The following is a 19,391-nucleotide window of genomic DNA, read 5'->3' on the forward strand; positions in this document are numbered from 1 at the left end:
ACCAGCTCCTGGCAACCATCCTTCTACTTTCTGTAAGTTTTAGTCCTCCATATATCTCACGTAAGTGGAGTCATATATATTTACTTGTCTTTTTGTAACTGGCTTATTTCACTTAGCGTAATGTCTTCAAGATTCATCCATGCTCTCCCATGTGTCAGAATTTCCTTCCTTTTTATGGCCAAATAATATTCTGCTGTCTGTATATACCATATTTTGTTTACCCATTCATTGTTGATGGACATCTACATCCATCTTTTTTGGACGGTGGACTGCATCCACCTTTTCTCTATTGTGAATAATGCTAAACAGTATAACAAAAAATATATCAGACTGCTTCTTTGTGCTGATCTCAAAACCAATAATCTTACATAAACTACATGTTTGCTTCCTATACATACAAGGCACTGAAAAATTAGCAAAAAACTGCTACATCTCCAAATAAATAACATTTGTACCTGCTGGAGTTTTTATCTAAACTAGAAGTGGGGCAAGTACCCGACATATTTTTTTATTTGCCCTGCAAGCTTTTTGGAAACAAAACAAAACAAAAAAGAATTTGCTGCCAACATTGTAAACAGCAACTTTTACCTAAAAATCCCAATTTCCTGCTCATCCCTGAAAAATCACAATATTGGGCAAAACTGAGCTCACCTTCCTGCAGGGCAACATTTGGCCGGTGCTGAGTGTCCGTCACCCCTTTTCAAAGGGCACATTCTGCAATTTCCCACTGACGGCCCTCCCCTCATTTGTATGTGTTCCGTGCCTGGCCCCGGGGCACCTGTATTTGCGACCCCCAACTTAATGATATATTCACTTCACTCAGCTGGAAAGTGAAATGGGTGAAGAGACATATGTGGAGAACCCATCTAGATGTCAATACAACCAGGTCAAATGAGGCAGCCTAGGAAGCAAACAGTTCTTGCCTGGCACTAAATACAACCTCCCACCATCAGTGAGTTGCTTCGGGATCGATATTGCACTGCCTCAGACAGGTATACACACCTCCCTTTGTTAAGACAGGAAGAAAGCCCCCTAAGAGACCTGCTTTCCCTGCCCTTTACAAAGGCCTTAATTTAAGGCCAACAAACTGGCCACTCCATCAACATGCCCGCTTTTCACTGATCTTGAACCATTTCCACTGGGGTCAGTTCTAGCCGTGGTGACTATGAAGTTTCTACAAGAGCTTTCAGATCAGGAGTCCACCGGCCTGGGGGACTTCAGGGACAGGGGAAAAAAATGAGACCCGCATCCCCACTAAGCTGTCACGGAGATGCAGCTTTTCCTTGCATGAGGAACGCAAGCTCCAAATCTCAGCTGCATTTTAGTAGGATCGTCCTATGACTGTGTGATTGAAATGGGAATATCTCCCTACTGCCTTAGAGTTGTTGGAGCTATTTCGGAGTATCATTTATGTTCATCACTACTCAGAAATCACCGTCGCTAATAGACCCACCACTTGTCATTTAATACTTTCATAAAAGAAGCGCACAGATGACTACGTTCCCAATTTCTTTAAAATATTTTGACAATTGTATTTGAGCATAACTGGTTTCCTTTCCTTATGTATTTTACCTATTTATTTTAAACCATTCTGAGAGAGGATCTGTTGGCTTGGCCAGGCTGCCTAATGAGTCTGTGGCTCAAAGAAAAAGCTTAAGAGGCCCTAGTTTCCATGACTGTTGAGAATTGCAAAAAAGGCTTTTGAACACTTAGTAATCAATCTTTTTAGCCATTTGTTGAAGACTGGGGATACAGGGTACTATTTATGCTTTAGGGGTGGTCTGTTGTTGTGTACAAATGATTGGGCTTTGGAATAAGAAATCGGACTCTTCTTAGCAGCCAAGTGATTTTTCGCAAGTTACTCAACTGCCCAGGACATCATTTCCCCCTCCGTATAATGTATAACACCTGCATTACAAGTTGCCACGAGGTCAAACGAAATAACCTATGGGCAAGTGCTCTGTAACTGGGAGCCACTCTACAGATAATGATTACCATTATTATCATATTTACTACAGTAAGGTAAACATAACTTATTTATTACGTTATACAGGACATAAATATTGCTTTATTTACTATAATAATGTAAATATTCCACAGGGCTTCCTCATGCTCCCAAACCAGAGGTAAACTTTATCACTGGGAAACCTAATTATTCTGAACAAAGGTATCCATGAAATTCCCCAAGTTAATTTCCTTCCCTTTTAAAACTTCAGTCCTAAGAGTTGACCAGTTTTGTACACAGGCCTCTACTCTTCATAAACTCCTACTTGGCTCACCAGAAAAGGCATGCTGGCTTACCTGAAGATTTTGTTTTTCCACTGCCCACTGCTGCAGGGAAGATGCTAAGGCCATTGTGTGCCCCTTTGTTAACATGCAGGGACAAACACCAGTACAGAAAACGAGCAAACACATGTCCACCCCTGAGCAGAGAAAGTCTGCAGACAAAGGAGACACTGGCCATTTTCAACAAGTCACCGTGATCAGACATTTTAAATATTCCGAGCTTGGAATTTACAGCTGACAAGGCCGTTTTGAATTGCATTACATTACAAACATTTAATTTTTCAAAGTCCATGCAGAAGCCAACGAGCTCAGGGGCCTATTAATCAAGAAAGGCGGTTCTGCAGATTCCAGGCTCCTAGCTGGAGTGCATGGAAGGCCCAATTATGATTTATGCGCCAAAAGATCCGGGGCTCCACTCTGGCTTCCCGTGCTCTCTCCCCTGGGCTGGCATAGACCTGGCCTTGGCTTTCGGACCCTCCTCAACACAGGCAGATGGGCCAATACATTCAGGGCAAAGGGGGACATGGCGAGTGTGATTTATTTGTGAGAAAAAATACAGCCATGCTCATTTCAATTAGTTTAAATGGAAGGATGAGATAATGTGAACATTAGCAAAGAATATTTCAATACTAGATGCAAAATTGCAAAGCTAGCAGGGATCTTTGGAGGGACTCTCAGCTGAAGGGCTTCTTATCCTGGGTTCATCATTTATTATTTTTTATATTAAATCTCATACTTAGGGGGTATTTACAGTTAGCATCAGGCACTGTGCTAATCAGTTAACATGCGTCACCCCCTGTCACTCTACAGGACCCTGTGAGGTCGCTACTCTCACAACTACCAGTTTTGGACTGTGAAATTGCAGCTTAGAGAAGCTAGTCAACATTCTCAGAGTCACAGAAACACTAAGTGGCAGCCAGGACTCAACCTTCGGGCCCTCATGTCAGGGCCCTGGCTCTAAGCCAGCTCTTCTCAATCTGTAATGTGCACGCCTGGTACCTGAGCCATCTGGTTGAAATTCAGATTCCTGGGCCCCACCCTCTGATTCTGAGACAATTAGTTTGAGAGGGGCCCATGAATGTGCATTTCTCACAGGATTCCAGACAATGAGGCTGATCCACAGCCTACAGGTTTTATGGGACCCCTAAAGCTGTAATACGCAAAATTCTGGCATTTTTCTAGAGAAAGGGTCCAAAGTCTTCATCAGATACATGACTCGCAAAACTTGAGAATCACTGGCCTGGTGTGTAGGTGTCTCAGAAACTGAGGATTCAGGAAGTAAAGAACCTTACCAGGGAGGGCATCAGACCAGCAGAGCAAAGCCCAATGCCCTGGTTGCTCCCTTCATGCTGGTCTTAGCGCCCCTCACCAAACCAGGTCTGCAAACTACGGCCCACCGGCTGGCTGCCAATTTTTGTCAACAAAGTTTTATTGGAACCAGGACTGGGATTAGGTCAGGGCAAGTAAGACAGAGTGGATCCTGTCTTTATGCAAAAGTTCGATATTTTGTTCAAGAACCTTTTGCATTGATTTTGCTTTTAAAAAAATATTCCATTGGGCTTCCCTGGTGGCTCAGTGGTTAAGAATCTGTCTGTCAATGCAGGGGACATGGGTTCAAGCCCTGGTCTGGGAAGATCCCACAGGCCGCGGAGCAACTAAGCCCGTGCGCCACAACTACTGAGCCTGCACTTTAGAGCCCGCAAGCCACAACTATGGAGCCCGCATGCTGCAACTACTGAAGCCCGTGCGCCTAGAGCCCGTGCTCCTCAACAAGAGAAGCCACCGCAGTGAGAAGCCTGCGCACCACAACGAAGACCCAACACAGCCCAAAAAAAGAAAAAAATTATATATATATATATACATACATACATACATATATATTCCATTGAAATACACTGCACCTTGATGACAGAGTTTTTAAGAGCTCCTTTGAATTCTGCACCAAAGTGAATGCTCCTCTAGGCTCGCCCTAGTGCTGGTCTGAAACTTTCCACTAGACCCTAAATCAGCTAATTGAATCATGTTAGAAATCCAAAGACGATATTCCTCCACACGACTAGGAGGTGATTCTCTGATCTGACACAGTATTAGACAAATACTTGGTTCCCCACAGTTGGAAAATAACAGTAATTAAAAAAATAATCAACACTTCATTCTTCTTTCCCTCTTCTGGCCTGTGAAACCCCCAACCAAAAAGACGGGCCTAAATTCCCCAGGCTTTTCAGGGGTTACTGCAAACCCCACACTGATACTGAGGCCAGGTTCGTATTCTTGTGTCCAAGCACCTGAACGGGAAAAAAGACAAAGCCCAAAGGGAGAAGGGACCCAGGGGATGCAGGGCAGACAGGAAGGGCGGCTCCTCACCTTGGAAGAGCATGGTCTGGCTGAAGTCACTCCTCATGTCATTGCGACACACGGCCTGGACCCGGAACAGGTAAAGGCTGTCAGGTGAGACAGGGCTAATGGTGGCTTTCTGCAGGGGAGGAAAGAACAGGCAGTGACCTGGTTTGGAAGGCCAGAGCACACTTTACATTTGAAAGCCAAACCTAAAAGAATGTTAAGTGTTGCCTGTAGGTTTCTGGGTACCAAGGCAAAGCAGTACAGACATGTTTCCGCACTGACCAGAGGCTCACCTTGAGAAGAATGAGCTTTCAGAGATAACCTCACCTGGGAATGTGTTTTCGACATGGAAATGTGTAGGTGAGAGAACAAAAAGTCGTCTTGGCTCAGATACTTGACGCGGGCTTGGAACGTGTCTTCAGCCCCCTTTATACTCACAAGGCTGGGACTTCTATCAAAACTACTCTACCTGATAAACGATAATGATTTACCCTAGACAGCCTCTAGAATTATCAGGTGTACTGAATTTCCAGGGCCATGCAGAGATTAGCGCAGCCACAACAAAATCTCTGTTTCTTTGCAGTTTAAAGGCATTGTTGTACCTTGACCTTGGATGATATGGGGCACGATGCTAGAAGAACACCTGACTAGAGGTCTGAGGACAGGAGATCTACCTGTGTCACACCAGTCACCAGCTGTGTGATTCTGAGTCAGTTGCTCAATGTCTTTTGGCCTCTGCTCCCTTCAACTGTTAAATGGAGAGAGTAATATTTCCCTCGCAGGGTTCTTTTGAGTGCTGTACAACAAAGGCTAGGCAAGCCTTGTTCGTAGGTAGTCCACACCACAAAATGGAAAGTACACCCCCAGTCTAACACAGCGGTGGCAAGCGACGGCCCACAGCCCAAATCTGGCCCGCTGTCTGTTTTTTGTAAATAAAGTTTTGTTGGCACACAGCCACACCCATTCATTTACCTGTTGCTATGGCAGCTTTCACCCTTTGATGACAGAGTTGAGTAGCTGCCCACAGAGGCCATATAGCCCTTAAAGCCTAAAATCTTAACTGTCTGACCCTTTCTAGAAAAAAGTTTCCCAACCCCTGGTCCAACATCACAAGCCAAATCCAGACCCCCATTCCTCAAAGCTTTATTCCAAGAGTCTTTTAAAAATCAGAAAATGGAAAATACCTAAAAAGCCGGCAGGGCTCGCTTCCTGAAGAAACAAACAACGAAAGCAACTGATTTTCAAAGACTCCCTAATGGATGAAATGTCTTGTCATCGCATTGTGGGCCAAGTCCAGAAAGCAGCTCTGGGAGCTTAACCACTGAGTGGGTTTTTCCCAGTGTAGCTACTGAAAACCTCTGAAGAGGCATTAAAATGTTATTGTGCCCACACCTGCTATCTGTTGCCTAGCAAACGGATTCCTGGTGAGAGGAGGGGGTTGGGGTCAAGTTATTTCACTTTCAGCCTCATTTCTCTCTTTTGGAAAAAGGAGGCAGTAACACCTGTCCCACAGGTTGGCAGTGAGGGCGTGAGAGAGAGACATGGATGCTGCAGAATGCCGGGAAAATGTTCAGTATGACTTTGAGGTTTCTGGGCCACAAGAACCCTAAGCTGGAGGACAGCTTTGCTGCCACTAAGTCAGCACTCTCAACTTCTTGAGGAATTAATTAATTTTGTGTGTCCCCAAAGAAAATAACCACCCCTAGAAATTCTTATAAAAAAAGAACTTGCTATCAAAGCATGTTTTTCTCTGCAGCTCTCTCTTTCTCTGAAGTTCATTTATGCCTCATTCTCTAAACCTCCAAACCCGTCTTCTGTTCAGAGCAATATCTTTGCTCCATCTATGCAGGGATTTATTAGAATTCACTCCAAGCCGGTTATCTATTCATCTCTGCATGTTTAATTATTTTCCACTTAGAATAAGAAACCAAATAAGCGCCTAGATAGTTTCTGCTGATTAATGCAAGCCACCTTAGTTCAGAAAGAGAAACATCCCTCACGGACTTCCAGTCGTGACAAAGGTTAAAACACATCATAACCTTGGGTACCTTTCAATAGATTCCTCTCCGATTTCATGAAGCTCATCATTCCCTAATGTGACCCAGATAACAATGTCTCGTGGGGAAATTGAAAACATAAATGGAAATGAAGTAAAAGAATCTTCATCTAAAGGAATACGAAAAGTATTATTCTATAACTGATTGAATGGGCCCTGGGGACTCTGTACGGAGAGGAAAAAAGGTGCTAACAGTCATTAAGGATCCCACTCAGTGCTATTACATTTTCCATGTGCATATACAATTATGGGCTTCATTATCCCAAAGACTTCTTTTGATTAACAGTAAACGCCAGGCTTTCAAACCCAAATGTGTCACTTTGAGTTTCCGTGCAAAGATGTAAAGACCAGCGCTTGGTGGAGTGATTGCTTTTCCAGGGGAAGAAGATGGTTTCTGCAAACATCTGTTCTCAAGGGCCTTGGCGGGGACCGGCCACTAAATATTTATGCACATTTAAGATGAGCAGCTGGATTGGGCATGCGTAGCTCAAAGTGCGGTCAGGTATTACAGCGTCTGAGAGTCTGAGAGCAGTGGCTAAAAATTCCGTGGTCACTGGGGTCTAGCAGGTCGGAATGTATGAGGCAGATGAAATGTGGCAGAAGGGAGTGGTGGGGACTTCGGAAAGCTGCATGGTGTGGGGAGGAGGGTGGGGGCGACAGCTGCAATAATAATAATAGCCAGTACTGACCCAGTGCTCGCTCTGTGCTAGGCCCTGCTCTACAACTGAAGAACTCACTTAACATTTACAGCAACGCTATCAGATGACAAGCGCTTCGTGGAGGCTTTCGAATTTTTTTTTTTTTTTTTTTTTTTTAAATAATGAAAGAAGCAGCAGTCAGTTTTGAAGGGCCCAGTTACAAAGAAATTAACTCTTTTCCTGGTGGTGTAGCCATCATGTATAAAGGCGGAATGGAGCCCGGGCAGGCTCCGGCCCCGGTTCACCCCGGTGGCACCCGCCCTCAACAGGCAGCGTAGGGCTGGGATGCCACAGGTTAAAGCACGCCAAAGAGATGCGCAGGGGCCCCTCTCATTGCTACAGACACCCCGACTCAGAACACGTAGGTTTTACCAAATCCTTGTCGCTGTCCTTTGTGAACGTCTTCTCCTTCTCGTCCTCGTTCTTGGTCCAGCTGTAGGAGATCATGTAGTTCATGATGGGTGGGTGGTAGATGGTCTCCGGCTGATTCCAGGACACCTGCAGTGCTGTCTGGTTCAGGGGCTGCACCTTCATGTGGATGGGCGGAGAGCTGCAGACTGAAGACACACGGCCAAGCTCAGGGCCTCCTGGCACTACATACACACACGCCCCGTGTTCCTCAAGACTGCAGCCTCGAAAGGTGGACGCAGTAGGACGGCGAACACGCACGCCCCCATCGCTTGGATCCACCGGCTGCTAGCATTCTGCCACACCTGTTCTCCCTCCCCCCCTTCTCTTTCTACACATGCGCGCGCGCGCACACACACACACACACACACACACACACGCTTCCCTGCTGTGTCACCGAAAGCAAGTTGCAGACATTCTGAACTTCACTCCTTAAACTCAGGTCTGTATCTCCTAAGAATAAGGACATTCTCCTCTATAATGGCAATGTCTGAGTGTCTGTGTGCCCCCCAAATTCATGTGTTGAAACCTAATGCCCAATGGGATGGTATTAGGGCATCGAACTGGGGGAGACAATTAGATTATGGCGGTGGAGCCCTCATGGGTGGGATTAATGTCCTCATAAGAGGCCCCAGAGAGCTCCCTCACCCCTTCTGCCACGTGAGGACATAGTGAGAAGACGGCTGTCTGTGAACCAGGGAGCAAGTCCTCACCAGCCACTGAGTCTACCAGCACCTTGATCTTAGACTTCCCAGCCTCCAGAACGGTGAGAAATAAATTTCTGTTGTTTGTAAGACACCCAGTCTATGCTATTTGTTACAGCAGACCAAGCTGACTACTGTCATACCTAAGAAAATAAACACTAACTTGATATTATCTGACATTTACATCATCCCTATTCAAATTTCCCCACTGTCTCCAAAAGATTGTTTATATAACCCTTTCCCCGCCCACATGACGTGTCACATTCAGTGTTATAATGCTTTAACCTCTTTTAATCTAGCATTCTCATCTGGCCTCTTCCACAATGAATTTTTTTAGAAGCCAGGCCACTTGACATGTGGAATGTCCCAGCTAACTAAAATTGTAGATGACATTTTATTGTAAACAGATCACAGTGTAAACAGATACGATGCAAAATGAGACTTTAAATAATTTTAAAGCAAACGCACAAAAAACCAGGACGACTTTCTCTGGGCCAGCAGGACTCTGTGTAACTATCCTGACACCGGCCAAAGGAAAAGCCAGGCGAATTCCCCTGTTTATTCCTTGTGGCCGGCAGGTTTGAAGGAATGTGGTGGCTCTATATCTATCTACTAACAAACCCATTTAAGAACTGGGAGTATCAAGTCAGCCATTAACAGCAACATTTTGGCCCTCCAAACGTGCTCTTTCCCAGGGGCCTTGGTTCCTGCCCGCACAGGGCTTCCATTCAGAAGAAGGGTTTCTCAACCTCAGCACCACTGGCCTCTTGGGCCAGAAAACTCTTTGCTCTTGGGGGCTGTCATGTGCACTGTAGGATGTTTAGCAACATCCTGGGCCTCTACCCGCTAGATGCCGGTAGCACTCCCCCCAAGTTAAAACAACCAAAAATGTCCGTCCCCAGGTATCGCCAAATGTCCCTGGGGGACCAAACACCCCTGAGAACTACAGGTCTAAAGGGGGAGATGGGAATTCATCAAAGAATGACACGTGTGCAGCTGCTATCACACACCAGGATGGGTGGGCGGAGGGGAGAGGAACGCTCTATTTTCCAAGCACTTTCTAGGGAGACTTGATTCATGCTACAGGGAAGACTCTTTAGAGGCAGGTGCATCCAACTGAGAGCTGCGTGGAGATTCACTACATGGGGGTCAGGGGAAGAAGGGAGGCCGGCCAAGGGACCTCAGCAGGGAGAAGGCCTGAGGGGCCCGAAGGAAGCCAGTGGGGCTGGATCAAGGGAGGCCAGTGGAGCGGGAAGCCTCGCAGGCCCAGATGAAAATTCTGGCCTTTACGCCACAGCACTCCGAAGCCACGGGAAGGATGTGAACCGGAGAATGACGCAGGCAGGTGTGCACTTTACAAAGCTCCCTGGAGCTTCAGCTGAGCAGAGAAGAGCCCAGAGCGGCTAAGAGAGGAGCAGAGAGGCCTGTCAGGAGGTGCTGCAGACGGCTGAGTGCTTGTCTACCTAGGAGAGAACAGGAGAACAGCAGGCTCTAGAGCAGATAGAGGCAAAGCCTGGCGATGCGCTGGACAAGGAGAGGCATGAGAGCAAGGGACGCAGTGAGGACGACGCTGGGGTTTGGGGGGCAGCAGGGGAGCAGCCCTGGAGGGGACAGGCCAGGGGATGTGGGGCTTGGTTCTGGCTTCTCCCAGGAGCCCATCTCCAAGCCAAGCAGCCCACCACGAGCCAGAGTCCCCTATTTGCTCCTCAAGAGCCCCAAGCCCAAGGCAGCCCTGGGGAGGATGGCTTTCTTGCCAGAGAAGCAGGGACCCAGCTCTAAGCAGCTGGCTGACGGAGAAAAGCGGAGATTGGTTTTGACAGGGAGGCAGCCTTTGGCTCTTCGACTGCCAAACCCTGCTTCAGTCGGACAGATTCGCTTTGTGCAACTGAGACAAGAAGGAAGGGATAAATTAATGAGGCATCCTCACTGCCCTGCAGAACCCCGGGAGGCATTTCGCTGCCTGCTGCGCAAATGCCACCAGAGCAGGGACATCAAAGAAAGAATGTGATGCTAAGGCTCCCACAGAGACAGGGGGTGAAATGACAGAGTGCTGACACTAGGTGGCGCTCACATACCATTTAAAAATACCCTAGCGTCTCAGTGGTTTACAGTTTCTCAAGTGGGCGGGGCTGGGAAGGGGGAGGAATCAGGGAAATATCTACACTCCCATCTTTCCAAGTACCAATAATGAACCAAGGAGATTTATATACTCGGAAGCTGTGTCCTTCCAATGATGACATGTCAGATTTTCTGACTTCTACATCTTTTCTCACCTCCCCCTATGTTTTTACTTATCTCCTTCATTCTGAAGCCATCACTCCCCTGCTCCAATTAGGGGTGAGCAGTATGGGGATGCATGTATCTCTTAACAGTTACCTCATAACCACACAAATAATCCTATCACCCACATGCGGATGCAACCATTCTTCTTATTTATTCTTTGAAATAAAAATAGCTGGCTTTTTCTTTGCTCATTAAGATGATTCATGTTAATGTTTTTAAAAAGAATCCAAGTCATCCAAATAAGTAAGAAGAAAGTTTTAAAAAATCACCCGAAATCTCAGTATCCAGAGACAACCACTGTTAACTTTCTGGGGATCCAACGTCTTCATGCATGTGTAAAAACACATACATGCAATCTGATGTAAATGGGATACAACGCATTATGGCCTTGTGAGTGAATTTGTTGTTCTCGTTGTATTTTACTAAGTCACGGATATGCTGCCTTGTCAAGAAGAGCTTGGTAATACTGTTCTGAATGAAAGTACAGAATCCCACTGTCTCAATGGACTAGAAAATATTGGTTTAGGTTCACAAAGGAGGACGGCCTGGCCTCACTCTAACAGGACCACCTTTTTTTGGGCCACGCTGTGCAGCATGCGGGATCTTAGTTCCCTGACCGGGGATCGAACCGTGCCCCCTGCAGTGGGAGCATACAGTCTTCACCACTGGACAGCCTGCCGGGGCCGGGGTGGGGAATTCTGTAACTGAGGGGCCTCCAAAGATCCACACTTGTCTGAGGCTACACGTGGGAGCACTGGGCCAGAGGCTTGTAGGCTGAGGTTCGCCCATCTTGGCTTAAGGGAAGAGCAGGTGGAAAAGAAAATTCCCCTCTGCTCTTCACTTCCCTGAGAGGGTGGATTTTTCTGGGCCAGATTTGGAGGAAGCATTTGCAGATTACAAGGAGGACCTAGAACAGGGGTTGGCACACTTGTTCTGTAAAGGGCAGGACAGTAAGTGTGCTTGGCTTTGCCGGCCATATGGTCTCTTTCACAACTACGCAGCTCTGCCTATGAAGCACAGAAGCAGCTGAGGTCATCCGGACATGGCTCTGCTGCAATGAAACTGGTTATGGACCCTGCATTGCCATTTCATACCATTTTCATGTGTCATGAAACTTTCTTCTTTTCATTTTTTTCAACTTTTTAACATAGAAACACCACTCTCAGCTCCTGGCTGTACAGGAGGTGCTGGTGGGAGAGTTTTGGCCTGTGGGTCAGTGGTTTGGTGCTTCCAGACGTAGAAGCTAAAGGGAGGCCAAACCTTTGTTTGAAACACATTTACCAACTGCATTTGTGTTGTTTGTGCCGTATTCTGCCCCTCACACAGCCTGAGAGGCTCCCTCCCCTGCAGAGCCGAGATCTTCCTGCGCTCAGTACGACGTGGCGTGATACTGCTGACCTCATGGACTGTCTGTAATGAGCAATCACACTCCCCTACTAGAATGTAAGCTCCACGAGGCTGCACACTTTCTGTCTTGTTTGCTACACTGTCCTCGGTACTAAATCACAGCCTAGCACGCAGTGGGCTCCCTGTAAATTTGGGCTGAACGAATGGCGCGCTGAGTGGACGGAATCGACCCCTTGGTCTTGCCCTGGCCCACAGGTCCCATGTGACGTGACCCCTTCCACGTCTCTGACCTCACCGACTCCTCTGTGGCCAGCCCACACTCAGTCTCCCTGAAGCTCCGGCTTCCCCGCCGAGGTCTCCTCTGTGCTCCCCGGGCCCCTCGGCCCCCTCCCTCAACGTGCTCATCACGCCCCTGGGGGAGGTGAGATGACCAGACACCCTCCAAAGAACTCGTGCCGGCCTTTTCAGGGATGCACACCCTTCTTTGCAACAAAACCTCCCCCCAAAATTCCAAGTATCACAGACAAAAGCAGCACTGTGGTACATATCACAGAAGGGACAGTTTAGAAGAGCTCGTATATAAAGGGTGGGCTTTGGAGCCAGACTCATATGGACCCTTGGGTTCTCATCTGTAAAATGGGTGGCTAGTACCAGGTAATAATATCCTCCTCACAGAGTTGGGGTAACGATCACAGAGAACGCTGTGGGTCAACCAGAATCTGAGAGCCTGACGCCCAGTGGCACACGCAGGGGACAAGCTGCCAGGCCCACACAGTGTTTGAAAACATGTAAAGCTGGCTTTTTAAACTGGGCCTGCAACCACACATGGCAGTGGTTTCCTGGGCGGCAGTGCAGGCCCCCTTCAGACAGGTGTGTGTGCTCACATCTGCCACAGTCCCCGCCCCTCCCCACTGCCTTCACCCGTAGCTGCCTGGCCCCCAGGGCCAGGTGAGTTTCCCACTGATCTAAAACAAGCACCAGGAACCCGGTCTTCGGCGGAGAACAGGTGCCCAACACCCCTGACAAATGGCCATTGCAAATGCACCTAACACAGGGAGTTGGCCAATCGTCTTGAGACATCCATTTCTGCACAAAACCAAAGCCTTTTAACCATGAGGGAGGCACTACACCCGGCTCTCTAAACAAATGTCCCCTGTGAGGTACTCCTGACGTCAGCCTCCCCTTCTGGGGGCCTGATTACCTTCTCACTGGTGTCTGATTGCATTTCACAGGCATCTCGGACGATGCTCTACCAGCTCTGAGAATTCCTGCCTGCATTCTGAACCGCCTGTAATTAGGACCCCAGCCTTCGTTAAATTATGAAGAGGCTTCTAGCAGAGCACCCACGGTCCTCTGATTCTCAATCAACGTCAAGGATATTTTCTCAGTGGTTCCACGAGTAAATGAGAGATTCCCCTACCCCCAACCTCTTCCTTTGGGGCGTTGGAGATAAACTAACGGGACCCTTTCTCTGTGAAAGTTAGTGTAACTTCCAAGTGCCTTCAACGATTTGGATTTGAAGTCCTCCCTGGGGTCCCCTCCCACCACTGGACCCCTCCAAGTTTCACACGTAAGGTAACGGGCCAATTATTGATCAGGCGTCAGATGAACAGCACTGCTCCAACACAGTGATTCGGTGCCATCCGCCTCTTACGGAGCTTGTCAACAGACAAGAAACGGCTGCCTCCTGCGGGGTGGGGTGCGGTGACGTCATACACCAGCCCAGCGGAGGACCACAGGGGAGACAGATGCCGCCCACCAGGGACCCGCCTGCCTGGCAGGGCAGGAAAGCAGGAGCAACGTCCCCTCTTCAGCAGAAGGGAACCTCTCAGCTGAACAAAGCCACCAGCCTAGCCTCAGACAGCTCAAACGCCTGTCATTTCTCTTTTTGAAGGGCTGTATCCAAAAGGTCTAGGTAAACACAAAATCCCCCCAAGCTGATTGCGTAGGACTTCAAACCTGGCACCTTGGGGCTCCGGGGTGTCATCTTCCGCCCTCCATGTCCGAGAGCTCATGAAAGGGAAACTGCATGGGCGAAGGTGCCGGAACCGGATCAAAGCCGGAGCCCAGCTCTGGCATTTTGGGGATTTACAACACCGGAACTCTCTCTACTTGGAGTTGCCAAGCACACGCCACGGGCCAGGCTCCGTGTCTTCCTCTCAGATGGTCCACAAGGGTACCCTCTCTCCTAAAGATGAAGGAAGACACTGGGTCCAGAGAGACCAAGTCACTGGGCTGGGCCGAGGACCCTGGGTGGGAGGAGGGCTGGGAACTGGAACGCAGCCTGTAGTAGAGGGGACGGGGGTGCAGCACCACATATGTTCTAGCCACAAACACGTCCCACGTCTATTTTCCTACCTGCAGGACGGCAATGAAGACATCAGGAGGGTAACTCAAAAGTGCTTAAAAGGTGAAAACTGTCCCACGCAGACACAATGCATCACTACTACGGCTCAGGCCTATGCTTCTTCCCTGGTTGACAATACTTGGCACAAAAAGCTTCCTTCCCACTCCCTCTGCCTTCCTGGTTTTCTTTGTTCGCAATGACAGATGAGAGTGTGGGTCTCTTGACAATTTCCAGAGCAGCCTCCAACTCCTTCGAGGCCTTCGAAAACTGGGCGCAGCCCAAGTAACCATTCTCCCCCATCAGAAATATAGACTAAGCTCGTGGTCCCTCAAGCCACCACGGGGAGGCTGGAAATAGCTGTGGTGGTGCAGGGTGCAGCACTCCCCCATGGGATTCACCAGATGGCTGAAAGAGCCCATGGCACCAAAAAGGTTAGATACTCCCGGCAGTAAGGGTTATGTGACTACATGCTTTTAAGGAAACTATTATAGGAATTCTGTAAAAAGGTTTAATAAACACCCTGACCTAGATTTGAGGGATTGGTTAGGAAAGGCTTACTGAGCACAGTGATGTTTGAACTGATTAGAGGTTTATAAAATGAACAGGAAGGGACTTCCCCGGCGGCGCAGTGGTTAAGAATCCGCCTGCCAATGCAGGGGACATGGGTTCGAGCCCTGGTCCGGGAAGATCCCACATGCCGCGGAGCAACTAAGCCCGTGCGCCACAACTACTGAGCCTGCGCTCTAGAGCCCGTGAGCCACAACTACAGAGCCCGTGCACCGCAACTACTGAGCCCATGCACCACAACTACTGAGCCCACGCACCACAACTACTGAAGCCCACGTGCCTAGAGCCCGTGTTCCGCAACAAGAGAAGGCACCGCAATGAGAAGCCCACGCACCGCAACAAAAGAGTAGCCTCCGCTCGCCGCAACTAGAGAAAGCCCACGCGCAGCAACGAAGACCCAACACAGCCACAAATAAAAATAAATAAAATAAATTTATAAAAAAAGAAAATGAGCAGGAAGGAAGGAGGCTGAGATATGGCAGACAGAAAAACAGCTCGTGCAAAGGCCCTCAGGCGGGAAAACTGCAAAGAAAACTAGCAAGGCTTGGCAAGCAGAGAATGAGGAGGAAGACGGTTGAGACCAGGTCTCAAAGGAAGTGAAGTGTGTGGAGCTGGGTTCATCCCTGGGCAGCTCTGGCCAGACACTGCTGGAGGACCACCTTCTCATGATGTGGGAGACCCCAAGTTCCCCCAAGTACTAGGGCAACTGCTTGCAAGTTTTAAATCTAAGGTGTCTTAAATAATGCAAGCTCTAACCTGTTATAACAGAAAATATATGTATTGGTCTCTGCCTCAGGTTCCCAGCATAGGGTTCCTAAAACCCTTGTAACTTCCGAAGTGATACTAGGAGCATCTCTTATTTTTTAAAATTTCTTTTAAAACAATCATTCAGTTTATTTAAACTAAAAAACAATCGAAAAAACAGTTCACTCCTTTCTCCCACCCCCACCCCTGTCAGTTGCCTGTATCTATGAGCTCGGTTTTTGTTTTCACATATGAGTGAGATCATATGGTATTTATCTTTCTCTGTCTGACTTAGTTCACTTAGCATGATTCCCTCAAAGTCCACCCATGTTGTTGCAAATGGCAAAATTTCATTCTTTTCTATGGCTTAATAATATGCCATTATATAGATACCACATTTTCTTTATCCATTCATCTATCAGTGGACACTTAGGTTGTTTCTTTACCTTGGGTATTTGTAAATAATGCAATGAACATGCGGGTGGATATATCTTTTTCAAGTTAGAGTTTTTGTTTCCTTCAAACAAAGAAGAAAACATATCCATACACTGGGAGGGTGAACACACCGAACTCAATGGCGACACAAACTCCTGTGCTCAGGACCTGCTCAGACCTTGCCCTATGTTTCCCTTCATCCAGCTGTTCATCTGAACCCTGTGTCATATCCTTTAATAAACTGGTAAACGTAAGTAAGTGCTTCCCTGAGTTCTGTGAGCCACTCCAGCAAATTAATCAAACCAGAGAAGGAAATCGTGGGTACCTCCAATTTGTAACCAAATCAGACAGAAGTTACTGTCTGATTTGGGGATCTCCTACTTGCGATTGGCATCTGAAGTGGGGTGGAAGCAGTCTTGTGGGACAGAGGCCAGCGCTGGAATGGGGTTACACTGTAGGACACCCAGCTGGTGTTGCAGAGAATTGCCTGTTGTACTGAAACCCCTGCCCCCATATCTGGTGACCAGAAGTGAAGGATTCTGCGTAGAAGTAAAGGAGAAACACACAAGACGTGGAGAACCTACTCAGGAGGGAGAACTAAGTTTCCCTAATACACCTGTGGAGTTCTTTTCTACACCACCCCACAGTATCCCCTCTGCTCCCACGAACAAGCCTTGTGTGCAATTCCGTTTATCAGCCAACAACTGAGCGTTAGAAGCTCTGCGGCAACTACCCCAGAAGACAGCAAACTGGAAACCTTTCTTACACTGTGCATATGGTGGAGCCACATGCTCAAAATACAACAGCAGCAGCCAGAGTCCTCCAAGCATGCAGGTTTGACTTTCCCCATTATGTCATTCCTGACCTACTTCCTTGGAGTCCATCTTCTATGCGCTATCCCTCTGCCGCTGAGAGCTAAAGGCCAGGGGAAGTGCCTCTGTCCTGTGCAGGGGAAAGCACTGTTCAGCTTGGCACTCAGAGACGTGGCAAAGTCCAGAGTGTGCATCATCCAAGCCCTACTTGAGAACAGCTGCTTCTCAGACATTGGATGGAAGGCGGGAGTCCACGTGCCCCAAAGCCCTTCCCTCCTTTCCAGGTTTAACATGCTGTGATTTCCTGCCAAAAGGGCACAGTGGACCTATCCCCCTTTAACTGAGCACAGCATCCTTTCTATATGGTACCTCTTAACTTCTCCTGCAACCTTGCTCTAGTCATAGGCTCCAACCAAGGGTCTATACCAGAAACAAGGGTGCAGGTGTACAAATGCCCAGTGCACTTATACTGAAGCTGGACAAGTCTCCTACTTCCCATGGCTGAGATGATGTTATGGCCTCGTTTATCATGAAGAAACACCTGGGTCATGTAGAGTCCTATAGCTGTCCTCAGCACTGCGAGACTTTCCTAAACACCATCCAAGATCTAAGATCCTGTGAGCTATCTTTTTAAGTGATCCCAAAGGCCATATCAAGAGATCAACTAGAATTAAAGAACAAAAAAAACAGAGATGAACAATACAATAACTGAAATGAAAACTACACTAGAAGGAATCAATAGCAGAATAACTGAGGCAGAAGAACGGAAAAGTGACCTGGAAGACAGAATGGTGGAATTCACGGCAGCGGAACAGAATAAAGAAAAATGAATGAAAGGAAATGAAGACAGACTAAGAGACCTCTGGGACAACATTAAACGCAAACAACATTCGCATTATAGGGGTCCCAGAAGGAGAAGAGAGAGAGAAAGGACCCCAGAAAATATCTGAAGAGACTGTAGTCGAAAACCTCCATAACACGGGAAAGGAAATAGCCACTCAAGTTCAGGAAGCGCAGTGAGTCCCATACAGGATAAACCCAAGGAGAAACATGCTGAGATGCGCAGTAATCCAATTGGCAAAAATTAAAGACAAAGAAAAATTATTAAAAGCAGCAAGGGAAAAATGACAAATAACATACAAGGGAACTCCCATAAGGTTAACTGCTGATTTCTCAGCAGAAACTCTACAAGCCAGAAAGGAGTGGCATGATACACTTAGAGTGATGAAAGGGAAGAACCTACAACCAACATTACTCTACCCAGCAAGGATCTCATTCAGATTGGATGGAGAAATCAAAACCTTTACAGACAAGGAAAGCTAAGAGAATTCAGCAGCACCAAACCAGCTCTACAACAAATGCTAAAGGAACTTCTCTAAGTGGGAAACACAAAAGCAAACCCAAAAACAATTAAGAAAATGGTCATAGGAACATACATATCGATAATCACCATAAACGTGAATGGATTAAATGTTCCAACCAAAAGACACAGGCTTGCTGAATGGATACAAAACCAGGACCCATATATATGCTGTCTACAAGAGACACACTTCAGACCTGGGGACACCTACAGATGGAAAGTGAGGGGAAAGAAAAAGATATTCCATGCAAATGGAAATCAAAAGAAAGCTGGAATAGCAATACTCATATCAGATAAAATAGACTTAAAAGAATGTTACAAGAGACAAGGAAGGACACTACATAATGATCAAGGGATCAATCCAAGAAGAAGATATAACAATTATAAATATATATGCACCCAACACAGGAGCACCTCAATACATAAGACAACTGCTAACAGCTATAAAAGAGGAAATCGACAGTAACACAGTAATAGTGGGGGACTTTAACACCTCACTTACACCAATGGACAGATCATCCAAAATGAAAATAAATAAGGAAACACAAGCTTTAAATGACACAACAGACCAGATAGATTTAATTAATATTTATAGGACATTTCATCGAAAAACAGCAGATTACACTTTCTTCTCAAGTGCGCACAGAACATTCTCCAGGATAGATCACATCTTGGGTCACAAATCAAGCCTCAGTAAATTTAATAAAACTGAAATCATACCAAGCATCTTTTCTGACCACAACGCTATGAGATTAGAAATGAATTACGGGGAAAAGAACATAAAAATCACAAACACATGGAGGCTAAACAATATGTTACTAAATAACCAAGAGATCCCTGAAGAAATCAAAGAGGAAATAAAAAAATACCTAGAGACAAATGACAATGAAAACACGATGATCCAAAACCTATGGGATGCAGCAAAAGCAGTTCTAAGAGGGAAGTTTACAAGCCTAGCTCAAGAAAATATACAAACCTACCTCAAGAAACAAGAAAAATCTCAA

General features: G+C 47.0%; 1 protein-coding gene across 1 annotated transcript in view; it reads right to left on the bottom strand.

Annotated features, from left to right (window-relative positions):
* PTPRG (protein tyrosine phosphatase receptor type G) overlaps positions 1-19,391 on the bottom strand; it is a 313,959-nt gene that overhangs the window by 104,686 nt on the left and 189,882 nt on the right. The window contains 2 exon segments of the mRNA XM_007454772.1: positions 4,651-4,759; positions 7,753-7,937. Of these exon segments, the coding sequence (XP_007454834.1) occupies positions 4,651-4,759; positions 7,753-7,937 (294 nt within the window).

The sequence above is a fragment of the Lipotes vexillifer genome, unplaced genomic scaffold (assembly GCF_000442215.2).
Source record: "Lipotes vexillifer unplaced genomic scaffold, Lipotes_vexillifer_v1.1 scaffold8, whole genome shotgun sequence".
NCBI classification, from domain to species: domain Eukaryota; kingdom Metazoa; phylum Chordata; class Mammalia; order Artiodactyla; family Lipotidae; genus Lipotes; species Lipotes vexillifer.